The 23,356-nt window shown below is 43.6% G+C and overlaps 1 protein-coding gene across 1 annotated transcript in view; it reads left to right on the top strand.

The window, feature by feature from the left end:
- Positions 1 to 23,356, top strand: part of cux2b (cut-like homeobox 2b) — a 77,512-nt gene that overhangs the window by 13,832 nt on the left and 40,324 nt on the right. Inside the window, 2 exon segments of the mRNA XM_044198136.1 lie at positions 12,301 to 12,411; positions 14,686 to 14,733. Of these exon segments, the coding sequence (XP_044054071.1) occupies positions 12,301 to 12,411; positions 14,686 to 14,733 (159 nt within the window).

Below are 23,356 nucleotides of genomic sequence, written 5' to 3'. Positions count from 1 at the left end.
GGAGGAATTGGTATGTTAAATGAGCTATGGGAGGTCTGCTGAGGCATTTTTTTTTTTTTTTGGAGTATGGGGGGTGGGGGGTGCAGTTCAGTCAGTCGAGAATTGCTGCGTTGGGCGTTTGAGGCAGCTGTGTGAAGTCATTTTCCGGGAGTGCAAGCGGGAGAGAGGTGCGGATTAGGCAGCGCCTCTGAGCCGGAACAAGTCTGTCTGGGAAGGGATGAAGGCTACAAACCATAGATCTAATTCCCGCTCACGCTGCTAGACAGCAGAGACATTCACACACAGCCAGTGTGAATTAGGCCCATTTGCTCCCCTCAGTCTGAAGCAAGCGAACACAGGAGCAGACAGGGAAAAGTTGACAGACTCCTCACATCCTGCCCTCTCTCCCGACTACACGCGCTGTTTCCAGCCCACCTACAAAAGCTGTCTCCAGCTCGTGCTCGTTTTTTATTGTTTCTTGTGCTGCAGGTCTTTATTATTGCTGACATTAACATGAACACAGAGCAAAAACAGGTTCCGCTGTAATCCTGGGAGGGGTAAAAAAGGGCATTCCACTGGCAGTGCAGAAAATGTTTGCACCTGTGGCCCCATTGATTGCGTGCTTGAAACTCCAATGCTCTGAAGTTCATGTCTTTTTAATGTCTGTAATGCTTTGCCTCAGGTCATGCGATTGCCCTGAGGTTAAGGAAGGTTCATGAGGCCGTGTGCAGTGGTGGATTAGCTGATTCACCTTCCTTCTTCTTCTCCCTACCTACAAACACAGCTTCCCCTCTATCCACTTGCACCAAACCAAACCTAGTGCCTTCTTGTCAGCACACAAAAACCTGACCCCAGAGCCATGCAGTGAAGGGCTGTGATCAATATGGCTGACCCAGATACACTGTCCCCCTGCCTCTTTGTGATTGGATAGTATGCTTGTGGGTCAACCACAGTTTTGGAGGGGCAGGAGGGGAAGTTGCAATTCAGACCTGAATTAACCTCTGAATGCTATCCATCATGTAACTAGTGATGTCCATGGGTCTGCAGGCTCTGTGGCACTTTCACCTAAATTGTTAACAGTAGTTCTGTTTTTCCCTTCAATTCCACCACTGTTATAACACTTATTTCAGAGAACCTCCAAAAATCAATCGGATTGCTTTAGTTATTAAGGCTGGTTTTCGAGCTCTGTTAGTTGTGAGGAAAAATGGAGATGTTGGTGTAAGGGCCCCCCTGTTCTCTCCCCATTGTGCTTGTCTCTCCCATCCCAGCCCTCTGCACCCTGTGTGCCCAGTAATGAGTTGTATTACATGCTCTGTGGTGGGCATGTCTTGTGTTAGGAGGCTGCATTCAATCTTTGTGCTGTGAATGGAGAGGAAGGCTCTTTGTGTGTCTTTGAGAGGCACTGAATTGAAACGGTGTGCACCGAGTGAAGCTGATGAGGAGAGAGCGAGTCCTGAGAGGAACATGTGGATGCCTGGCAGGCAGCAAAACACTAGTATGTTTGTGTGCATTTGTGCGTAGACATGTATCTAACACTATGTCTGCAAGTGCTCTCTGTGTGTTCACTGCAGAAGGGTGGATTTCAAGGAAATGGGCTGCTGAGCTGGATGTAAGTTGAATTAGCCTTAGTTATTCGGTTTACTTATCCCACATTTTCAAATGGCCTGCCAAGAGGTAGTGTATATTATATGAATGAAAATCTACTCCAGTCGGCTCATTCATCACTTGAGCCTCTCATTGTGACCCTTTATAAGGACTGGCGAGGGGCCTAGCTATGGGCTAAGTGATTTTATGAGGCAACATCATGGGGCTCAGGTCTTATTCCTTTTTGTAGGAATGCATTTTCTACTTAGATGGCAACAAACTGCATTTGCACTTAAAACATATTCTGTAATCTTCTGTTATTTTACATACAAATTGCATCCTAGGCGATGCATTCATCATTGCTCATATCCAGCCCACTCTTAAATGAAAAATGTATCTGAGATGAATAATGGATCCCTCCATAGTATAATTTTGTGTTTCTTGAATATAGTAGAGAGTTCCTCCTCTGCCTTATCCTCTAAATCCCCCCCCCCCTTGCTGGGATGAAGTTTTAGAGGAGGGAGATATGAAGAAAAATTACTTATTTACTGTGGTTATTGTTTACCTGAGAATTTTTACAATATGAAGCCTCTTCGACACAAATAATGTATGGAATATGGCGCAAAAAAGAGCATACTGCTGTTGTGAATCATGGAGCGAATTCAGGACTCTCCACATTTGAACGCCAATCAATCATGATCATGTGCCGTACCTTGTACTATATTACATGTTTAGTCTGTGGAACAGTTGGTTGGGAGATGATAGGGTTTGTAGCTAGCTAGCTTACACAGGTAGTGGCAGTGTTGAGGGCTTCCTTTGGGGGCTATGGGTGGGCAGCCTTGTGTGAAGCTGGGAGAATTGAGGTTGAGTAGCTGAGCCCTCTGTCTTTATCTCTAATTACATGGTGAGGCTTGGGGAGATTGGGCAGAACTGTAAAGCCCCCACAGATAGCTCTGTAGCCCCCCTGGCTGTAACACAGCAGGGTCTGAGGGTGTGAAGCAGAACCAGGTCTGGTGGGGCTCTAATCCCACCACAGACGTTCTCCCCGGGGAGTCCCCGGTGTTCTTTCCTCTCCACAGCAGCTCCGCAGTCTGCCACATTCCAACCCACCACTGGGGGAGAAGCACGCCGAGGCTCCAGCAGCCCACTCTGTCGTGCTCTACTTGCTCCTGTCGGTTTTTGTCGTCCCCAAAGTTTCCCAGCTCGTCCTCTGAGACATCCTGACACCGAGTTGCAGATGGGAGGCATTGGACCGAAGCAGCTGGTGTCACAATGTGGATTGGAATTCACAGTTGGGATAAAATATGAAACAAATATGTCATTATACATATGTTTTCCACAGTTTGTTCATCCAGCTGTTTCCTTGCTCAGTCCCCCTCGCTCCCCTTGCCTTGCCATAGAAAACCTGGGTAGAGTTGACTGATAATAATCCATGATTTGTCCCATTGTGCCCTGTTTTTCTCAGAGTGGTTCCAGTTACTTTTAGGCATTATCCTCTGTAGCTGTCGCTTCACTCTGCTGGATCACTCATAAGAGCTCTGTATTCTGGAATTTAATGTTTACACTCTGTTGTTTTGATGATATGAGGCAACACTATCAAAGGAGAGCACAGAACATACTTCACTACAAATGAAAAGGCAAGAATTATTCCCAGTCAGTTAAGTGTCCTTTGATTCCTTTGCAAGTTTTATCTGTAGAAATCGATAAAAGGATGCATGTTGGGCTTGGGAGTCAACAGCAGCCGTGTTTGATGAGTAAACGGACAACCAAATGGATGATGTGGGGGAGCATTCATCTTTCTTTAGGCAAATTGGGCCGCTAGGTCCTGACTAATTGATTGATTGCATGACTTGCTGATATAATCAAAGCCTGGCCTGATTTATGGCGATAAATCGATTGATTAATAAGGCTTTCTGTGCTGGGGTTGGTCCTTGATGGTGGTGAGAAGTGGGGGAAGACACCTCCAAGTCACACATCCGTCTTGGAGCCGTCAGCCTTGTTGGTTTAGTGTGGTAATAAGAAAGGCCTGGATCTCCCAGCTGACATTTACAAAGCGCTGGCTGGCTCTGACCCACTCCCTAGATTAACCTCCACTTGTTCTCATAAGCACCACTGATATTAAAAGATGGGGACCAGCAGCAGCCGGCGGAAAAATGAAGTGTGACTTTTTTCGGTTCACCGTTTGCATATATCATTAGGTGAACAACAAAAATCAATTGCACATTCCAGAATAAATAAAAACAAATATCTTGAGCAGCATAATGCGAGGGCCTCTTGTTGACTCTTTCCAGATTACATTTAGCCGGGTGTTTAAACGCTGATTTACAGCAAGATGGAGTCCATTCCCTGCACTCGCCTGCCTGTCTGCCTGCCTGTTCAGAATATGAAATGGAAGTTAAACACTGTGAATCTCCAGTGTGGGGAGGAGGGCTCTGGACGTGTGGGCAGTGTAGCATCAAATAGATTGTGTTTCCTCCCGTGTAAACGCCTAATGTGTGCCGAGTGCTCTGACACAGATGAATGTAAGGAATTTGCTGTAAAGACTTTACGGCCCTTTTGAGAGACACGGCTGGGAACTGGTAGTGTAGAACCTGCTCCACGCCCCCCTGAACACATGTCCGCACACATGCACGTACACACACGCTTGCACAAGTGCTTACACATGCACACATGTCAAGGCACACAGCCCTCCAAGGAGAGCAGCTACATCAAACTGTTAAGGCTGGTGTGGACATCAGGGATACTTTTTATTTGCTTTGGGTCAGAAGTGGCGGCCCTGATGATGTGATGAGACTCATCTGACAGACCTGCTCCACAATGTTATGGCAGAAAATAATCCTGGTGATTTTGTTGACCAGGCTCATCATTTAATATATGAGAGATACCTTCTGCTGCATAACAGGGCAAATTATAAAATGATTCATGTATAAACTGCCCTTTCAAGTGGCTGCTCCCATTCTGCGGCAACAGAACTCGTCTGCCAGATCTTCGAGCCTTTGTGACGGTGCTCAAAGCTCTCAGCTGCTTGTTGTCAGCACTGGTTTTATTCTCACTCTCACCGCTCTATTTAGATTCATTTATTTTTGGTTCAAATGCTGTAAAATGAAAGTGTGATGGAGAGAAGGAGGGTAAAGGAGTGTTCCCTCTCTCTCAGACAGGTGGCCCTGGTTTATGTCGCCGGGCCCCAGGGGCCCTGCTAACTGAGACTGAGCGAGAGGAGGGACCTGTCTCTCAGCGCTACGCAGGTGGTGTGAAACGCAGCCCTCTCTCCACACCTGAAATATTCAGGTTCTTTCAGCGGCGTCGCTTTGATCTTGCTGCAATCGACAAGGGAAAACGAAGAGAGTAGGGGGGAGAAAACAACAAAAACAAGAGGAAGAGCAGCACACCTGAGAGCGAACAGATTGACATTTCTTAAGAGAGAATAAACAATCGCAGGTTAGCTGTGTTGCATCGCTCCAGCTCGTTGTTTCAGGTGAAAGTGGGCCATTGTGGTGATGGTTGCATCTTTGGAGCCTTCCTCCTCTCCCACTAACTGACCTCAATGGTGAAGCTTCACAGAAACAAGTCCCCACAGTGCACTCCTCTTTCCCACTTTGAAAGAAACAGGAAAACAAACCTTGTCCCCAATTTAATTGTTCAAGTTCAACACCATCTCTGCTCTCCCAATTTTTCATGCGCCCCCCTCAAAAAACTTCAGTTTGGAAGGTTTTTTGTGTTTTTGGCCATTGTGAAACCTCCCTGTCACTCTTCCATAGTCACACCTCCATTTGAGCCGATCATTTGGCCAACTGAGGTTATCATGTCTTCTCTCAGGTTTCAACCCACTAGTCTGCTAATGAATCATAGGACTGTGTAATTAGTCACCCTGCATGTACCACACAATGACAATAGACGCCCTGATTGTAACCACAGAGTTTGAAAGGAGCATAACAATGGTCGGCCTTAATGATGATAAATAAGGTTTTGTAATTGGCCTTCGTTTGGAGCATTCAGTCATAGATTGTAATTTGAAGTTTCTAATTGGCGGACATTTAAAGTTATTCATTGGATTGAGAGTGGATACAGGATTGGTTGAAAGGGCTGTAATAAGATGTTTTCATGATACCTCTTGATACAATTTTGAAAAAGACTTGACAATAAATGAAATTAGAGCCTCCCTGATCATACTAAGATGTGTTACCAATATATCAGTGAGAAATAAGAAACGTGTGTGTGCATGTGTGTCCAAGTGTGCATGTTGGAATTAAAGAGAGAGAAGTGTTGACAAGTAGGCTGTGCTCTGGTGCATCAGGCGCCAAAAACTCTCTAAATGAAGCAGGGTATGACGAATAATGGCTGACAACACCAGTCACACCTTTTGCTGATGGTTGTAACGCTCACACGCTTCTCCTTCCTTTTGTAAGATTTAGCCTGCCGTTTGAAGACAGTCTGACTGACTGGGGATTAATTATTTTGGATGATTTATCAGACTTACCAGTCCAGAGTTTAGAGAGGTGTCAAAATTAAATGTGATTTTCCTCGTTCGTAAGTCCTCACGATCTATACACTACCTACATATTTCTGCACCGTGCAGTCAGTGTTGCTGCTGCAGAGTGGACAGTTGCAGAATGTGCAAGTAATCTGTAGGGCAGAGATTCCCAACGTGGGTAAAATAAATCCGAGGGGTCATGAGACAATTACCAGGATAGGAAAGCACAAAAAAACATTAAAAATTATATATTTTATAACATTCATTTAATTTTTGCTTTTTGTGTTGTGAATTACTAGATAATTTTACCTCCTCAAGCCTCTAAAAAATTATTAAAATAACCACTTTTCAGTTCACGATCATAAACCTTAGGCATTTGCAACCACAGACAGTGGGCTGCAATTGCTTAATTTTTAAGGAATAGTTTGACATTTTGGGAAATAAACTTATTCGCTTCCTTGCCTTAAATGAGAATCTGACACCTACATCTGACATCTAACTCTCAATGAGAAAAGTGAATAAGCGTATTTCCCGAAATTTTGAAGCCTACGTTATGGGGTCAAGAGTCACAGAGGTTGGGAACCACTGCCTTAGGGTCCTTTTTAACACAAGTGCGAGTAGTACAATGGCTACCCTAGAATCTAAACATTCATAACCCTGTTTAGGTGTCATTTTTGTAGTTTTTTTGCGATTGACAACACACCTTTCAACTGACCTTTTCTGAAACGTTACTGGGTAAACTGGACCCATCTGGCACTCGCAGCAGGTTAAAACAAACTGTCAGAATTATATGCAAATAGTATTTGACCCAAGTGTAATGTGGTCTAATAGCAGTGCGATGGTGGTGTGAATTGGAGCAGCTCTAGCCAAGCTGACTGCGAGTAAAACTAAAGGAGCAGCAGTCGGTGGTAAACAGATGGAGGGAGATGCCAGGTGATAGCAGCCCCCCAGTGCTTCCCAGTCAGAGGCTGCGTGCTCAGCTCACGTTTGTAGCGCCGGGTCATGGAGGTCAGAGGCTCCTCCCACCCAGCACCCTCTGTCTGGACGGTCCAAAACACACACACACACACACACACACACACTGTCTGCCTGCCTGCCTGTTCTGCCCTTAACTGATATTCAGCCCAAGGAGGCCAGATAAGAGTTCGCGTTGGATCTTTCATATGGACAGGCGCCAGTGTGCGCTCTTCTCCGCACAGCTCCATCCCCCCACCAAACCTCCCCCTCCTCCCTCAATGGCTGGGGGATTGCCAGTAATAATTTTGAGGCCAGACTAGACTGCAGTGATTGGGGCCATTGATTGTGGTGATTTGATTTATTGATCAGTCCCCCTCTCTGAGATGCGGAGCTAATCTGAGGCAGCTATGGACAATCTTGTGCCTCACAGTGAATGGGAGGCGACAAGGAATGTACGAAAGGAAACTACACAGTGGTCCCTGCTCTGCCTTGCTGCAGCCCCCATGTGCGGATGTCAGCGCACATGTGTCTCTGTGCACGCGTGTGTGCCTACCCGCTCTTTTGTGCGAGACCTTGTGTGTATGTGTTTTTGCGTTGGTGTGCGTATGCAGTGGGGGTTGTGAGGCAGTACAGTCACCAGGCAGAACAGAGTGGATCTATAAATTGATGGAATTCAAAGCCTCCAGCATCGATTACCATTATAACAAACAGCAGCACACAGAATGTCTGATTATTTTTAGACAAAGATTCTGTTCTCTCAGCAGCAATTCTGCTGATGCTGTCACACTTTCAGACATCTGCCTATGATTGCAATTAGATGGGATACAAAAAGAAAAATAATACCCCATCTGCATTTTCCCCTCTCTCCTCCTCCTCCCTATTTTTTCCTCTTTAATTTGTGCTGTCCAAGCCCAGTGCACACAATAGTGATTTTGACTCAGTCTACCTCATTGCAGTACCTTGGTAGTTTTTTCCCAGTTGTCAACATTTTCCACCATGGGTTGTCTTTGTGAAAGGCCAGAAAATAGCTTACCACTACAGATGTAATCAAGACGAGCTAGGTTTAATGAATCAATGTCAAATCTACTCCAACACAATACATTAGTGAGCCTCGCATTTTACCTAAAACATTTGCACTTGCACAGATTGTTACAGTACATCTTTCTGCTCCGATTTTTGTCAAGAGCATTGTCTTTGCTGGATTTAATTAATAGACTTTTTACCCTGTGTTTGCTGCCGTTGGCTACAATAGACATAACTTGCCCCCCCCCTCATCATTTAAATGAAACATAACATACTTGACAACCAGCTTATGTCATAATCCTCAGTGCTTTGTCTTTTTACAGATTTCTTGCCACAGCTGGCCTCCATTTTTCTTGCCTGGTTTATCCCCCAATAGAGTCTGAAGGGACCACTCCCTACAGTCTTTGTTGCAACACACTTGCGTAAACTTGAGACCTCTTAATGCAGTATATATGGCTGCTTGTCAGATCATGTGAGGGCTCCACTACAGATGCTGATGATAGGGTCCATCTTTGGTCAGTGTCAGAAGGGCAGAGCCTACATTTGTAAGCCAAAGGACATGTGAGTCATCGTTTCGCAGTATTTCGTATTTTTGCTGGTGTTCAGCAGTTAATTGAGCTTCAAGTGCATTTACTGACTGCCAGTAGGCAGCAGGTCTATCCTGTTAAAGCCAATAAGCTTCTTGTTTCTTGGTCTTTGTTTTTGAGACACCAAGATTGCTTCCCCCTCGCAGACTGACTTCAACACGCCAGGACTGGTTCCATGTTCAAAATCCCTCTTTCCTGTCCCTCCAGCCCCAATGACATCTCCGCCCTCCCCAGGGAAAACTCATCAATTATGGCTGGATGTTTGACTGGCAGAGGCTTAATGACAGGCGCTCTGTATTGACCCGCCTGCCACACACTGAAAACGTGGTCCCAATCGTCTTTTTTAAAACCTGTCAAATGATTTCCGAGAAACTCTTCTTTGTACAGCAAGTTGAACTGGTGTTCAAGACATCAAGAAACATCTGCATGTTCATGCAAATGATTTCATGAAGGATGAATCTCAACACAACGGAGGGAGATAAGTGAATTTTATCAGGGATCTCAAAGGTGCCCTGGTTGTAGGTTGAAATGGATCACATCTGATTAGGAAGCAGAGGAAAAATCTTCTTTAGTATCTTTTGTCTCCTGAGATAGCATGGTGAAACACTTCATTGTGGAGTTCCTCCCATCATCAATCTGGGCAAGACAATCAAAGTAGCAAACAGTCTGTTCTGCTTCACTTCTTTCCAGAAAGACAGACAGTAGGTTTAATTTGATGGGCTGTTGCCCAGGCTCCCCTCCCTGGTAATGGTCTAGAAACTGTGAGGGTGCTTTCACAATAACCATACCATTATGATAGCACTGTTTGGCATGAGTATTCACCATTCTCATCAGCTGAGCTGCAATAAAAAGTGAACCCAGCTCTACGCTGAGGCCACTGAAGCACTGGTGGACTTAGAATCACCACACTGTTATATCTTAAGTACTTATAAAATCCACTCAAAGTCACTTCTACAGGAATTTTCTCTTGGCAAGATTAGCCGGTCTGGGGCCATTTGAATCTAGTGGAGGTTGGCCGGCTTCTGAAAGCCCACTCTCTAATCTCCAGGAAGGCTCATCCCAGATGGACTGTAAGGACTAACAGGAATTTCTAAAGTCCTGTCGCCTTATCCTGTACAGCCATGGCCTTTTTCAGTGACAGTACGATTTACCAGGAATGACACATTTCCCTGCTAACCAAATATATCTTTATATACAGTATATAACATTTGAATACTTTCTAAGTGTAGAATTTGTGATTTTTAAACAAGAGGAGCAGTCATGGTAACCAGATGTATTGTCTGTCTTTGTTACAAATAGGAAATATGACAAGAGACATGGAATCTTTTAGGCTTGGTGAGAGGCTTGGCTGTTCTCACCAGAAAAACACTAGCATTGATAAATGGCTGCATTTATATGATGCTTTTATCCAAAGCGCTGTACAATTTGCCTCTCATTTACCTATTCACACACACACTCATACACCAATGGTAGCGAGCTACCATGCTAGGCACTGGCCTGACCATTGGGAGCAATTTGGGGTTCTAGACCAAGGACACTTCGACATGTGGACTGAAGGAGCCACACCTGAGCCACAGCTGCCCACAGGTCGTTTGGTCAGTCACTAAAGGATAATGCGGGTGATTTTATATTTTTCTCATTGTCAACAAATCCCACTAAAAGACTAAAACCAACAATGAATTAGACCTCCTAAGAATTGCCTGTGTAGCCAAAGCCTCTACTAGAGTGAGTTTTCCAATCAACCAGTTGGGATTCCAGGAAGTCACTGCCGTGAAATAGTTGTTGCATAAAAAAACAATAACTTGTCATTTTTACTCCTTACTTAAAAAACAAAATGTAATGTGTTCATCAGTGAGCTTAAAGGTATTTGGTGGCCAGGTTTTTTAACTTTGGAGAGAGCCAAGCTGGGGTGGATGGGTGGGCGTGAAATGTGTCTGACTTTGACAGTGGAGACCACTGTTTGCATCCCATCTCCTGCCAACAGTCAATGTTGGTTTCTTTTGACCAACATTAACTGTTGGTACCACAATCTTTCCCTAACCTTTACCAACTAATTTGGTAATACACTGACAAATAATGTCATCCTGCCGATGGGGGTGCCAGATCAGAAAACGCTGATATGCCATTTTGGATGGCAATGACAAATGACTTATTGTGTCACTTAGAGGACTTGTTGACAATGTGTCATTTCTCTGAACTTTATTAATACATTGTTGCTAGTAGAAATGTATTACTTGGCCAGTACAGGGCCAAGCTTGTCACAATTAAATTTCCACAAGGCTTGCAAGCAGCACAGTGTCACAACAAACTTAAAGTAATATAAGCCATGGTAATATAAGCAAGGTGACTTGCTCACAGACACATTGGCAAGTTGTAATGTTATAGCATCTCACCTTAAAGCATTGCATCTCACCTCAGACTTTACACTCAATCCTCCTTTAATCACTTCAATCCAAGGACTTGAACCAGCAGCCCTTCAATTAACGGCCTACTTCTTTGACCGACAGGCTGCCATCATCCCACGAGGCCACCGCTGTTGAAGTTTCACCCTTCCATTTTCTCTCTTTTTTTTTTTGTGTGATGATTTATTAAATTGCCTTTAAGTAAGACTGTAGATTAATTAAAACACAGTCAATTTAATTTCCTGGCATCGTATATAAATTCGCAGTGGTAATTGAATCCCCTACTCCACTTTTATATTGTAACCCAGCAGTTACAAGAGAAGATCCTCATCAATTACTGAGAATCACAGTCAAAATGAAGAGGAGGTGAATGTACAGTTGTCTGTTCCAGCGGCGCTTAGTACCGGAGAGTAGAGTTTGAATCTGTTTTCTTTTTTTTCTGTTTGCTGAAAGAGCTGGGAATTGGATGACTGATCGATAATATCGGATTTGCGGATGGCATGTGGTGCAGCTGAGTCCAGCATGAATGCAAGGTTCTGATGAAGGGCCTGCTACACAGACAGCTTTGAATAGCGGATCAGACGTGTTGCCGGGGTGGAGCTCTCATTTCATATAACACAGACATGTAAAGAACCAATGTGCAGAGACATTAATGGAATAGTGATTAGGGCAGTAGCAAAAGGGTAATTTGGTTAAAGCTATGGCGGCTGCTGTCATGTATTGAAAATCTGTGCGGGATCAATATAAAGATTGATGCAGGCGATGGGAGAGAGATTGAAAAGAGGCTGAAAATAGATCTGACCTGTGGTAATTACAACAGCAAGCGAGGCGTTTGTATGTTTGAATCAGCTCTTGGCCAGGGCTTTAAAAAAACAGCCTTTCATTTCAGGAAGAAGCTCTATTTGTTTGCAAGGCTGTTTGTCAGGTTATTACACGTGACCCCCCCACACACACACACGGACTTTCTCTCTCTCACTCTCTCTACCCCCTCCCTCTCGCCCCACTCCCTCACTGGCGCTCTATAGCCGTTGCAAGCGTATTGATTATTTCAAATACTGATTATCTAAAAGGCCTTCTGCTACTGTAGGCATTGGATTTATTTTGGCTTAATTATTTATGGGCCAGGGCTAGCTGTAAGTATTACTGCTGTGAGATCATGAAGAATTACATTGTTAATATTCAGCAGTGTATTTTTATTTATGTACACTCTAAGCTTTACTGGATGAGCGTTGGCAGGCTCCCTAATGTGCCATCTCACTCCACTCTCACCGTTTCTCTCTCTTTTGTGTGTTTGTAGAGGGAGCTAAACTCTGTAGCGTCTGAGCTGGCTGGTCGACAAGAGGAGAGCGAACATTCCCACAAGCACCTGGTAGAGCTGAGCAGGGAGTTCAAGAGAAATGTCCCTGAGGTGAGTCTAGCACCCTCACCCCCCCCTATTCTCTCGACTCTATGTGTCATTTTCCTCATCTTCACTTCAGCAGGTACTGACTGTCTGCGTCACTGCTGCTGCTCGAGCCCCCGCATATAGCCTACCTTTGTACAGGGAATTATTTATTTCTTTTGTAAAATCTGCATTAGCAACACTTGTGAGAAGTCAGGGTTAGCCTCCCCCCCCTGCGCTTCCAGTAGCTCAGTTAATATTTAAATGCTGAGGCCTTGCAGTAACGTTAGCCTCTGGCTAAGTGTGATGAGAGGCCAGGGGGGCTCATTTACAAACGGTAAGCACAACTTTGCTGCTTACTTTTAACTCCAAAGCTGAAGCACCAGTTTATGAAAAAGTTATCTTGGTGTCAGAATTGGCAGCTGATATTGACTTTCTCCAAATTTCTGTGATGTAACAGGAACAGGTGTCTCGCCAAACCCGTAAGGAACAGGACTCTGACTACTGCACCAGCCCTCCAACATGACTATTACAAACACACTTTCTGTGCTGCTTTTTCTAAAAATGTTTATTGAAGACAAACACACAGTAGAAGAGAAGAAAAATTTACATTTTTACATTTTAAAGGATGTGTTAGCCTTTAAACAAAATTATGTATTAAAACAATGCTCACAAAGCCCATATGTACATTGAAAGAGTTCTTGGTCTCATCCCATTCTTAAGTGATTCCAATGAAAGAGATGAGGGGAAAAAATTCACAGTCCTCGTTCTTTGCCAAAATGCATTCTAAAGTTCAGCCCAAGTTAATATGAGGCTTCAGCAGTTTGAGTTAGCCAAATGAAGTGGACATCTTCCAAAACTAGTCTTTTGGTACAAAATTCCCTCTATGTGTTACTTTCCCTCTGCTGCAGCTTAGAAAAGAAACACTATTTGTGAAAACACAAAGAGGGATACCCACTTCATTTGTCTAACTCTGAATATTCAGCTGAACTTTAGAATACATATTAGCACAGAATGGATTTTGTTCCCATTCACTTACATCGGAATCGCTTTAGAAAGGGATCTCTTTGTGGCCATTATGAACAGGAGGGACAATTACAACAACCTGTAACTCTTTCAATGCATATATGGGCATGTGAATACTGTTTTAAGACAGACTTGAAAACATGGGTTCACCGCTACCCCTTCACACACCTCTCTACCTGCTCAGCAATGCACAATATTCAAATATTCCAAAAACTGTTTTATCCAACATAAATGGCAGATTGAGCTAATGCAAGAAAAACAACTAAGTAGACATGAAAATGGTGCTACTTAGAGCATTATCCCATTTGTACTCCACTTCCCTGAGCAGGACTAAACACAGAAGTTCATACTGAATTTAACTGAGAAGTTCTTTTACTAGCAACATCATTGCTTCTGTCAAGTTAAGATTTTTATGTACCTGACAACTGCAATTGATCAATTAATATTGCTAATACTGTAGCAGCAATACTACTGTAATACAGTATACAGACTTTTATGTGTCAGTGTGTATTATTTTATGCACACTATTACTATACACCATTTTTAATAGCACATTGGGAATTTTATTTTATGTTTGCCGTCTGTCCATCACTGTGTTATTTTTCATTTTCTTCTGCTTCACACTTAGAATGTGCCAAGACCTCATTCCACTGTACTTGTAAGGCAAAATGGCAATTAAGGTGGACTGAACTGAATTCATGAAAGCTAAATCTATGAATGATACAGATATGATTTTGTCCTTTTTTATCATCTTCTTTGAAATGATTATCCATTGACATCTAAGCTGAAGTCAAAGAGAATATTTTTATATTTTATAAATGAGCCCTCAGGCTATTTGCTGTGGCTATGCTGCCTGCCTATCTCAGGGTATGTAGTGTAGTGCTGTAATCTTGTCAGTATAATACAGGCGTTTAAGACAGAATCAGGCTGTCACCACTGGCAGCACAATCCCCTTACCTGAGGCTGTGGGAGCTTGCACAAGTCTGGATCTCTGAGCTCTAACGCAAGCTACTGGAAAGCCCCACTTTTCAAACATGCCCACTCAAACCCTTTAGGTTTAACCACTAATACCCATACCCCATAACAACATACCTCACTCACACACATGCAGTGTAAGAGGAGCTATGGAGAGAATCCATTAACAATAAAGATTTTCAGTCCTCATTTCTATGGAGCTGTTTGTGCCTCAGTGGGGCCAATCTGATTCCTAAACAGGTGAGCATCTGCAAAATAGAAAATGCTGAGGCTGAGTTTACTTTTTTTGTCTGTACATAGGAAGTCCGGGAGATGGTGGCACCTGTTCTCAAGAGTTTCCAGGCCCAGGTGAGTCACATGCATTTCACAGATATATGAAACATTTACAGATTCTGCAGAACAACACATAGAATGCCTAGAAAGAGCTAAGTAGTTGCAGCATTTTTATTGATGATTTCTTAAGCTTTTTCTGCTCCACATTGTAATTTACTGAAACAAGAGACGCTCCTGCCGGATATTATATGTACATTGACCAGTGCAGATCACTGTGCCTCTGGAATGAATGATTTGATAGATAGGGCAAGGAATCCATGGCATACTTTGTCTTACTGCTCATCTGGTGCTTATTGACTGATGCCTTTTCTGTCAAAGTGAAGTAGCATCTATCTGCCATTAGATGATCAGATATCTGGCTTCTCATATTTTCTTGGCTGAGACAAGCCCTCATTTCCTGTTGTGATGGTGCATTCACCATGCCCCCTCTGACGTCACCATATTGAAAAAGTCATCTGATACCTACCAAGACTCTGCTCCAGCCATTAAACCAAGGTCATAAATCACATTTGTGAGCTGCGTTATGGTCCGCAAAGCAGAGGCTTATGGAAATGATACCACAAATATGTTTTCAGTCCAGCTCTCCCCTCTAAACTCCTGCTCAGCGCTAACCTGAAAGCCCTATCATTGGTAAACATGAGAACACTCAGCATGGATTGTTCAGTTCTCTTGGAAGTGATTATTGGCAGATTCTTTTTAATGCTTTATAATTGACTATGCCCAAGCAACCGTGTTCCCCGGCAGGAGCTATCACATTCTTCAATTCTACACTCCGCAATACTCTGTGGTTGATTTGTGTGCTAATTCAATTAGTCTACTGTAAAGTCGCACAAATATCAGAAGCACCCTTCCATATCTTTATTGTGCAAACAGGAACCCACAGGATTAATTTAAGCACCATTGATGTCTGACAACTGGGAGTCCAGAGATGTTTCATAGTAGATAAAATAGATGGCTGATAATGAGCGATGATTTTTTTCTTGTTAGCTGCAGGCCTCTCTGGGTACCTCTTGGTCTCTCTTGTGTAACTTCCACATCCTTATGTTCTGCACATTGATAAGTAAGCCAGCTTGCAGTGGAAAAAGCCTCCTCTATTTTTTTGATCTCGAGGTGCAGCAAGCAACTCGGCACACCATAATAATATAATCCTCTGGTGTTTTCTGATACACTTTGACCTTATTGGTAATGTCAAACAGCTTGCGGAGGCTTGTGAACTTTACCCAGCAGTAGTCTTCACGACCTCAGTGTAAGCTGTGGGACCTCAACCTGCTGCTACAGGGGAAGAATGTGAGGAGAAGGTGGAGTTGGATGTGCTTGTTTGGCTGTGTGGTTTGGGATAGACTAAAGCTCCCCTGCAGCTGCACTGTACAGGTGGTGAACGATAGAAAAGTCCTGGCGTGTGTGTGTGTGTATGTATGTGTGTGTGTGTGTGTGTGTGTGTGAGGATGCATATATGTGAGAAAGAACTGGGTCCTTCCTTCCACCCCCCACCCCCCACCCCCCCAGTTTGGAGGCCCAGAGGAGTGCCTCATGGTATTTGGACCCTCATCATGCCACTTCTAAAGGAGAAGTCGGCTCCTTTGAAGTGTTTGCGACATGACAGGTTCTCTTTCTTTTCTTTTTCATTTCAATGTTCCCCACCCACTTTCTCTCTCTTCTCCCGTCCAATCTCGCCTTCTAATTATCGCTAACCAGGCGACTGATTAGAAACACGTTGCCGACCTAGTTTTTCCGAGGAGCAGGAGGAGGAGAAAGGGTTAATCCCAGAGCTGGTGGCTGTCATTGGTCGCTTCCCTCCTTCTTCTCCTCTTTTTCGTTCTGCTCTCCTCTTTCTTTCCCTGGAAGTTTGCTAATGAGGTCCCGTCAGAGCTGAGGAGAGGTGTTAATTTGGCCTTGTGAAGTAGGAAGGAGATTAAGGACAGTGAGGAGCTGAGTTTACGGCTTAAAATACACCGCTGTCCTTATTAATCCACAGGGCCCTGGGAGACCGGCGTTTTTGGTTTTATAATGAACACTGTCTTATAATGAAGGTAATTTTAATAAAAATTTATGGCGAAGAAGAGGAGATGGTACATGTCTCCATGGTCTCAGGCACACCTTTGGGGCTGAGGGATATGACAGTTATTTCTCAAATAACCGATCACTGGAGAGACGGACCCATTGGACCACACTGTTCACACAACTTTCACACAAGCTCTCGCTGCCATCTAAATGTACAGAAAGCAGTCTTCACCAAGTCTCACCAAGACTATGTGGACTTCTCAATGCAATTTACACCTCCCTCTCACTTTAGAGTGTAAACTCCCCTCAGGATAAACCTCTGTGAGGCGGGGGAAAAAAAGAACAGTTGAATTTCTTGTGTTTTTGTAGCCTTTTTTTCTTTGGGAGAGGCAGATTCCTCCTCACATCCGGCCTGTACCAATCTGAATATCAGGCCCAAATTAACAAGTCATTCTATTTTTCTCCTCTCCTCTTGATGTCGTTTGGTGCTCTCAGAAAAAGAAAACAGCAGTATGGGTCCCTAATTACTGAAACTTGCTTTACAATGATAATCCGTGGAGTAATTTAGCGTGCACAATGAGAGTTGTGGTGCTTGCGCAGATGGAGATTCTGATAAATAGTTTGTAACGTGTAATTAGCAGCTCTGCCGGTTACATACCATTAACCCCTCAAGCTCAGGAATCATTATTGGCCCTCATTATCAAGCAGCAAGGTACGATTGAGCTGACTAGACATCAAAAACATCAAACAGCTATTAAAGCGCTGCAAACTGGGGGCCGGTGGACACCTGTTTATGAGTCTAACTGTGCCATTTCTTCCCCTGAGGTTGGGAAGTGATGATGTGGGGGAATACAATGTTTTTATGTATGCTGTTGTTGTTGCTTGTTTTCTATGAGAGCACGGGAGGTATTTTGACTATACAGCAGCTTTTCAACTCCATGAAACTGAGTAAAGAGATCTCAAAATGGCTGCTGCTTCTCACCTATACGACGCTCAAGTTCAGAAAAGGTAGAAAGCAAATTTTGTTTATTTATTATGTTTATTTATGATCTATCTTGTCAGACAGTACGCTGTAGAATGACAGGAGCAATAAGGGATAATGACGTTCAACAAAAGTCATAATGGTTGTGTGGATTGTCATATCCATTTACCTCTCATTTATCAGAAACATCTGCAGCTGTGATTTCAACCTGAATCTTGCAGATGATTTGGCCAGCGTCGTGGAGTAGGAGAGCAGAGTGTTTCTGTGTTTTCAGAGTCCGTGCCCACAGTGCCTTGCCCTGAGCTCGACCGCCATGCAGCGAGGTAGACAAACACCGTCTTTGATCATCCATCGAGAGACGACCAGTTCTTCCTCCTTTTGATTAATTCCTGAAGGAAATGATAATTTCTCTTGAATGTATGAATATGTTATGAATAGTGGAATGAATCAAAGAGTAAAGGATGATAATTAATTACAGCGCTATGAGGAAAGGCTGTGGGTGTTATGACGCAAGCTTCCTCCGTGTCATTATGAGAAGCTCCGTAATTACCTTTCTGCACGAGCCAGCGCTCCTGGCGCTGCTGGCGGGGAGAGTGCCGCTCACTGAGTGAGTCTAACGGTCATAAAGCTTTTCCCTGCCTAATTGTCTGAGGGGCTCTATGGCACTTTCATAGATGAGGGACTGCGCCGTTAGGAAAAATGCTCGGCGACGCTACAGCTTTTCCAGCTCAATGAAGACAGATCTTCATCATGGGCTAAACCTTGCGGTTATTAGGTACAGATTGCTTGAATGGATGGCTAACTTGGGAAGGTGGGGTCAGAACAAGTGAGCAGCAGAGTCATACAGTGTGATGCAAAAGCTGCTTCTAGACTACATACAGTTCAAATCAAGTTAGTGTTCATTTCTATGTATATTTAACATTTTAGGCCCATATTTCTGTGCCAATAAACCAGATCCCTGCCTTAACTCTGAATATTCCCTTTGTGTTATTATTCATGCCCTGTCTTATGTAAGGGGCATTTACGACACCCTCCTACTCCTCTCACTCACTCCCACTCTCCATTCCTCCCCCCCTCGGCTATGACCAGACTGCTCCATACTGGACTGACGAGGTATCTCTAATGCCTGTCTCCTGCTCGGCTCAGGCTCATTGAGCAGCAGGCCAGGCCCAGGATCTCTAGGCCATTACCTATTCACAGCACGTCCAGGCCTCCAGCCTATTGTGGGGAACATAATGGGCTCCAGGGCCATGTAAACCACCGGCTCTCTGCTCCTGGTTTATCACTTGTGTCCTCTTCATACTAAGGAGTGGGGGAGAGGGAAGGAAGGTTGGAGGCAGGAAGGTAGGGAGAGGAGAGAGAGACAGAGCAGACGGGAATGGATGTGTGTGTGTGTGTGTGTGGGGGGTAATTGGACATTAGATAATACCTTCCTTGAGTCTTTTACGTCCTCTGCATCTCCAGAGGGTGAATGTCCTCGCCTGTTCTCAATGCAGAAAAACTGCTTTAACTTCTGTTCACTTCTGTTCAACTTCTGTTTCAGTCTTTATTACTTTAAAGTTTACTTTTATTGATTATAATTAGTCAAAGATGAACACTCTTATATGTGGATATTGGATCAAACATTGTACGGCTGTCCATCTTACCTCTCATACTTCTCATCTAATTCTAAAGTCCTTAGAATGACAAATAAACAAATAGCCTAGTCAAAGACTTTTTCAGTCTTATTTTTTCAGTCTGCTTTTTTAGAGGCAGGCTCATTTAATTTCACAGAGCCATTTTACATCAGAAAACAGCAGACCATTTACAGTTAGCTCATTTTTTATATATAGTTAGGTACTTGTTAGACGGTGTAGTCCCTCATTCGTCCAGGAGTGTTCTATCGTAGAAAAGGTTTCAGTCGTAGTCATCTGGACACTGTTTTCAGAAACGTCTTGATTCTGAAAACATTGTCCAGATGACTACGACTGAAACCTTTTCTATGTCAGGTACTTGTTGTAATAACTATTTATTGACCCAGTTTGTTCTAAACACGTTTAAAGTGAGCCTGTGTACCCTTTGCTGAACTTTGGCCAATGTGGCGACAAGTGACAGTTACAGAATAATGAGAAATGCTAAAACGGAGTGGCGCGATTGGCTATAATTCATTGCAAAGAGTCGAGTGCACACGAACAGATACAGATTTGCTCTAGTCAGTGCAAATTGAGACAGAGATGCATCCGCAGGTATTGAAAATGTTTCAGCTTGAGCAACAAATTTGAGCTTATCCTGAAGCTGCATGACTCCACTTAATGAATGCACAAAGATGAGGAAAAAAAGAGAAACTGGACAAAATAAGAGAAATATGAAACAGGGAGTGATCTCGGATACAGTATGTATAGTCAGTATGTTGCTAGCTAGCTATAGCTAGAATGCCATCAGTCTATTTCTCAGAGACTCAGACAGTAACTTTTAAAATGAAACATCATCAATTGAGTAAATGACTACATAAAAAATCCCAGTAGTTGGGTGGCAGTGTTTCACCAGTGGTGCGCCATATTTCAGCTCCAGATTGGGCCTTTTGAAGAAGTTTAATATATCTGACTGCCCTTGTTTGTTTCCTGTGTGGTGACTGATTGTTGCGATTCTGCTGGGTGTTTTTATGCTGAGACGCCTCAACCTTTCCATCAGCCTTCCTAGTGTCAGTCTTATCCCTCCTCTGCTGTGCTGTGATCTGATGGTGTGTGTGTGTTGGCGTGTTTGTTTTCCTGTCCTGACTGATGCCCTGTCGGAGCGTCCCAGTTGGGTGTATTCGTCATTATGGATGCGTGTTTAGAGCCAGGGATGCGCACCAGGTAAAGAAGAGAGGGGGGGATGTTATAAATAGGCACTTGGCTCTCTAGCCATGTGGAATTGATGAGTTTCAGCACATTCTGCTCTGCAGTGCCAGGTTTAATTTCTACCGTCCTGACAGCACAAACCTCAGAGCCCGGAGACGTCACGCCTGACTGCCGCTGCTGTGCAAATGTTAGCTGTGTTTGAGGATGGACGCACGCATAGCGCCGGCTGCACCGCTCCTATTGGGCGTCTGACTGGGTGTACATCCGCTCCTCTAAACCCCTGTCACCTTAAGAGACAGGCAATCACATTCCCCTCCTGACCCCTCACCAAACAGACACTCACCAGCAGCAGACAGTAACTAATCTCAGAGGCAGACCAAGCTCTCCTCAGTCTAACATGGTCAACTACTTGTTATGAGACATGTGAGAGCCTCCCTCCCCTTCTCTGCTCCCTCCAGGAACCCTAAACCAGAGAGCAGCAACACTAGCAGTAGCAGTAACACTGTCTCTGAGATTCTCTGACTCTTGGCTTACTCTCAGCTGCTGGCAAGAGCACAGTCAAATTAGCCAATAAAAATGTGTGAAATCGGTGGCTCAGCGCCGCAGAGGACATGCCAGGAGAAATAAACATCAGCGCTCGTACAACCAGGAAAAGCTCATGTGAGGAGGAAAAGGCGGAACGGGAGAGCTGCTCCGCCAATTCTACGGCGGGATTCTCTGATTTCAGGCGCAGAATCAGAGCTGCACAGACACAGTCAGAGAGCAAAGTTGTTTCTCTGCTCCACTGAACACCGAGACCCAGCCTCAGATCAAGCCACTGGCAACACAAGTCAAAAGAACATGAGCCTCTGTCAGAGGATACACAGCCCACATGTGCTGAAGTGATTTAATTCCCTCTGTTCATCTGTGGTGTTTCCCCCCTGCTGAAGCCCGGGAATACCAGTCTTCATTTCACATGATGTTCGGCTGTGAAGTTTAATTTCAACAAAATCTAAACACGCTAATTAAATATCATAACTTTCTGAAGAAGGCTGTTGTAAAGGCACCTGAAATTTTAATTTAGACTTCAAAAGAGTGAAGACTTTAAAGCAAATCTATTGTTTTTCATTTAGACTTGCAATTTTCTTTTCTCTGCAGTACTGCAGTACGTAGTTATGATTGATCTGGTAATTAAAATATGCAGAGAGGGAAAAATATTAACTGCTCCTTTTTTCACTTTTTTGTTTTAGAAAACAGCCGACATATTTTCCTTCTCTTTCCAGCACAGATAATTAAATTTTGCACATTGATGTTCTTTACACAGCATTCATCGACCTCATTATTTTTCCATTTTCATCTTTCTGGTGAGAGATCGATAGATTGATAAAATGATGGAGCCTATCTTAAATAATGCAAGCAGAGAAAAGTTACACTTACTTTGCTGCTGGCTAAGTGTTTGAACTTTTATTCTTCTTTCAAATTGTATTTAATATCCCATGAAGGTAGATCTTGCAGTATTACATGCTAGTGTAAATCATTTATTCCCATTTTTGCTGTCCCTCTGCAAAAAAACAGATGCAGCTTCTCTCCACTTTTAGTGGGCCTATGGTATATGGGATGATGCTTGTCAAGGCTAATATCCTAAATGATAAAGAAACTAGCAATTCAAAGAAAGACAGCGTAAAGTAGGCCAATTAGTACCTAGGGAACATTTTGCTAGAAGAGATAGCGACTCCAAATGTCACATGCACGAACATTAGGACCGATTGTTTATAATATGACCTGACAGTTTGGGTCTCTGTAATATGGGATTAACTACAATACTAATTAACATGTGGCTCTATTAAAACAAGCAGCTGCAAGTGAAGTAACTCTCTTACCAGGAAGGGGAGCAACTCGCCTGATGTACACCTTACATTAAAGTGTTGCTTCTTCACCACAAATCAAAAGTGTTTTTATACTTTTAAGAGATCTGCTTGTTTTACTCGTATTTTACACTGGAAATACGACATCCTATATCACACCCGCCGCCCTTAAATATCTAAGCCCACAGATCAGAGTGTTCTTTGCCTTTGTCACAAACAGATATATGTTTTAAAGTCCCACCGCAGGGATCTCTGTTTCATCCGAGACATAAACTGGCCACGGTGGCCTGAGGAGAGTGTTAAACACATCCTCAATTAAAGCAAAGTAAGTTTGCATTGCCTCATGATTTTTCCTGCAGTCCCTGTAATTGGGTCTCAGTGGAATTAGTGGGAGAGCTCCAGCTCTTCTTCTGGAGTGAAGGGCCCTGCCTCGAGTGGGGCCGAGGGGAAAAAGCTGCTGGTCACCAGGCCCTGGATGCTAGCAGCTGGCAGGAAGGAGCAAGAGTCAGCTGCAGCCAACAGCAGCAACAGGAGGACAGGTGGAATCAGGGAGCTCACCCACGCTTCAGTCCTTACAGAGAGGCACTGTTACCCCGTTAGTATACAGGAGACATGGAGGTCCAGCAGCTCCCTGGGTGAAATGAACATGCAGGATTTTGTAGCACTAGGTTGCCAGTGAAAGTAGAAAGTAACTGTGTACATTTAGTCAAGTACTGTACTTAAGTACAGTTTGGAGGTACTTGTACTTTACTTGAGTATTTCTATTTTATGTTACTTTATACTTCTATTCCACTATATAAAAAAAACATATAATAAGCTTATAAAATACAACAGATTGGTAAAGATAAAGTTAGTGGTCTCCAACGTCTTTGGCTTGTGACAAATTCCAAAAAAGACAGTGTCTAGTTGGGGCCACTTGTCACAGATGTCTATGAGGTGTCAAATTATCCATTATTTCACAACAAAAGCAAAGATTATAGAAAAGTCCCAAA

Source organism: Siniperca chuatsi, linkage group LG5, assembly GCF_020085105.1.
Source record: "Siniperca chuatsi isolate FFG_IHB_CAS linkage group LG5, ASM2008510v1, whole genome shotgun sequence".
Classification (NCBI taxonomy): Eukaryota; Metazoa; Chordata; class Actinopteri; order Centrarchiformes; family Sinipercidae; genus Siniperca; species Siniperca chuatsi.
Note: the sequence above shows the minus strand (reverse complement) of the source record. Positions and strands in the feature narration are given on the sequence as shown.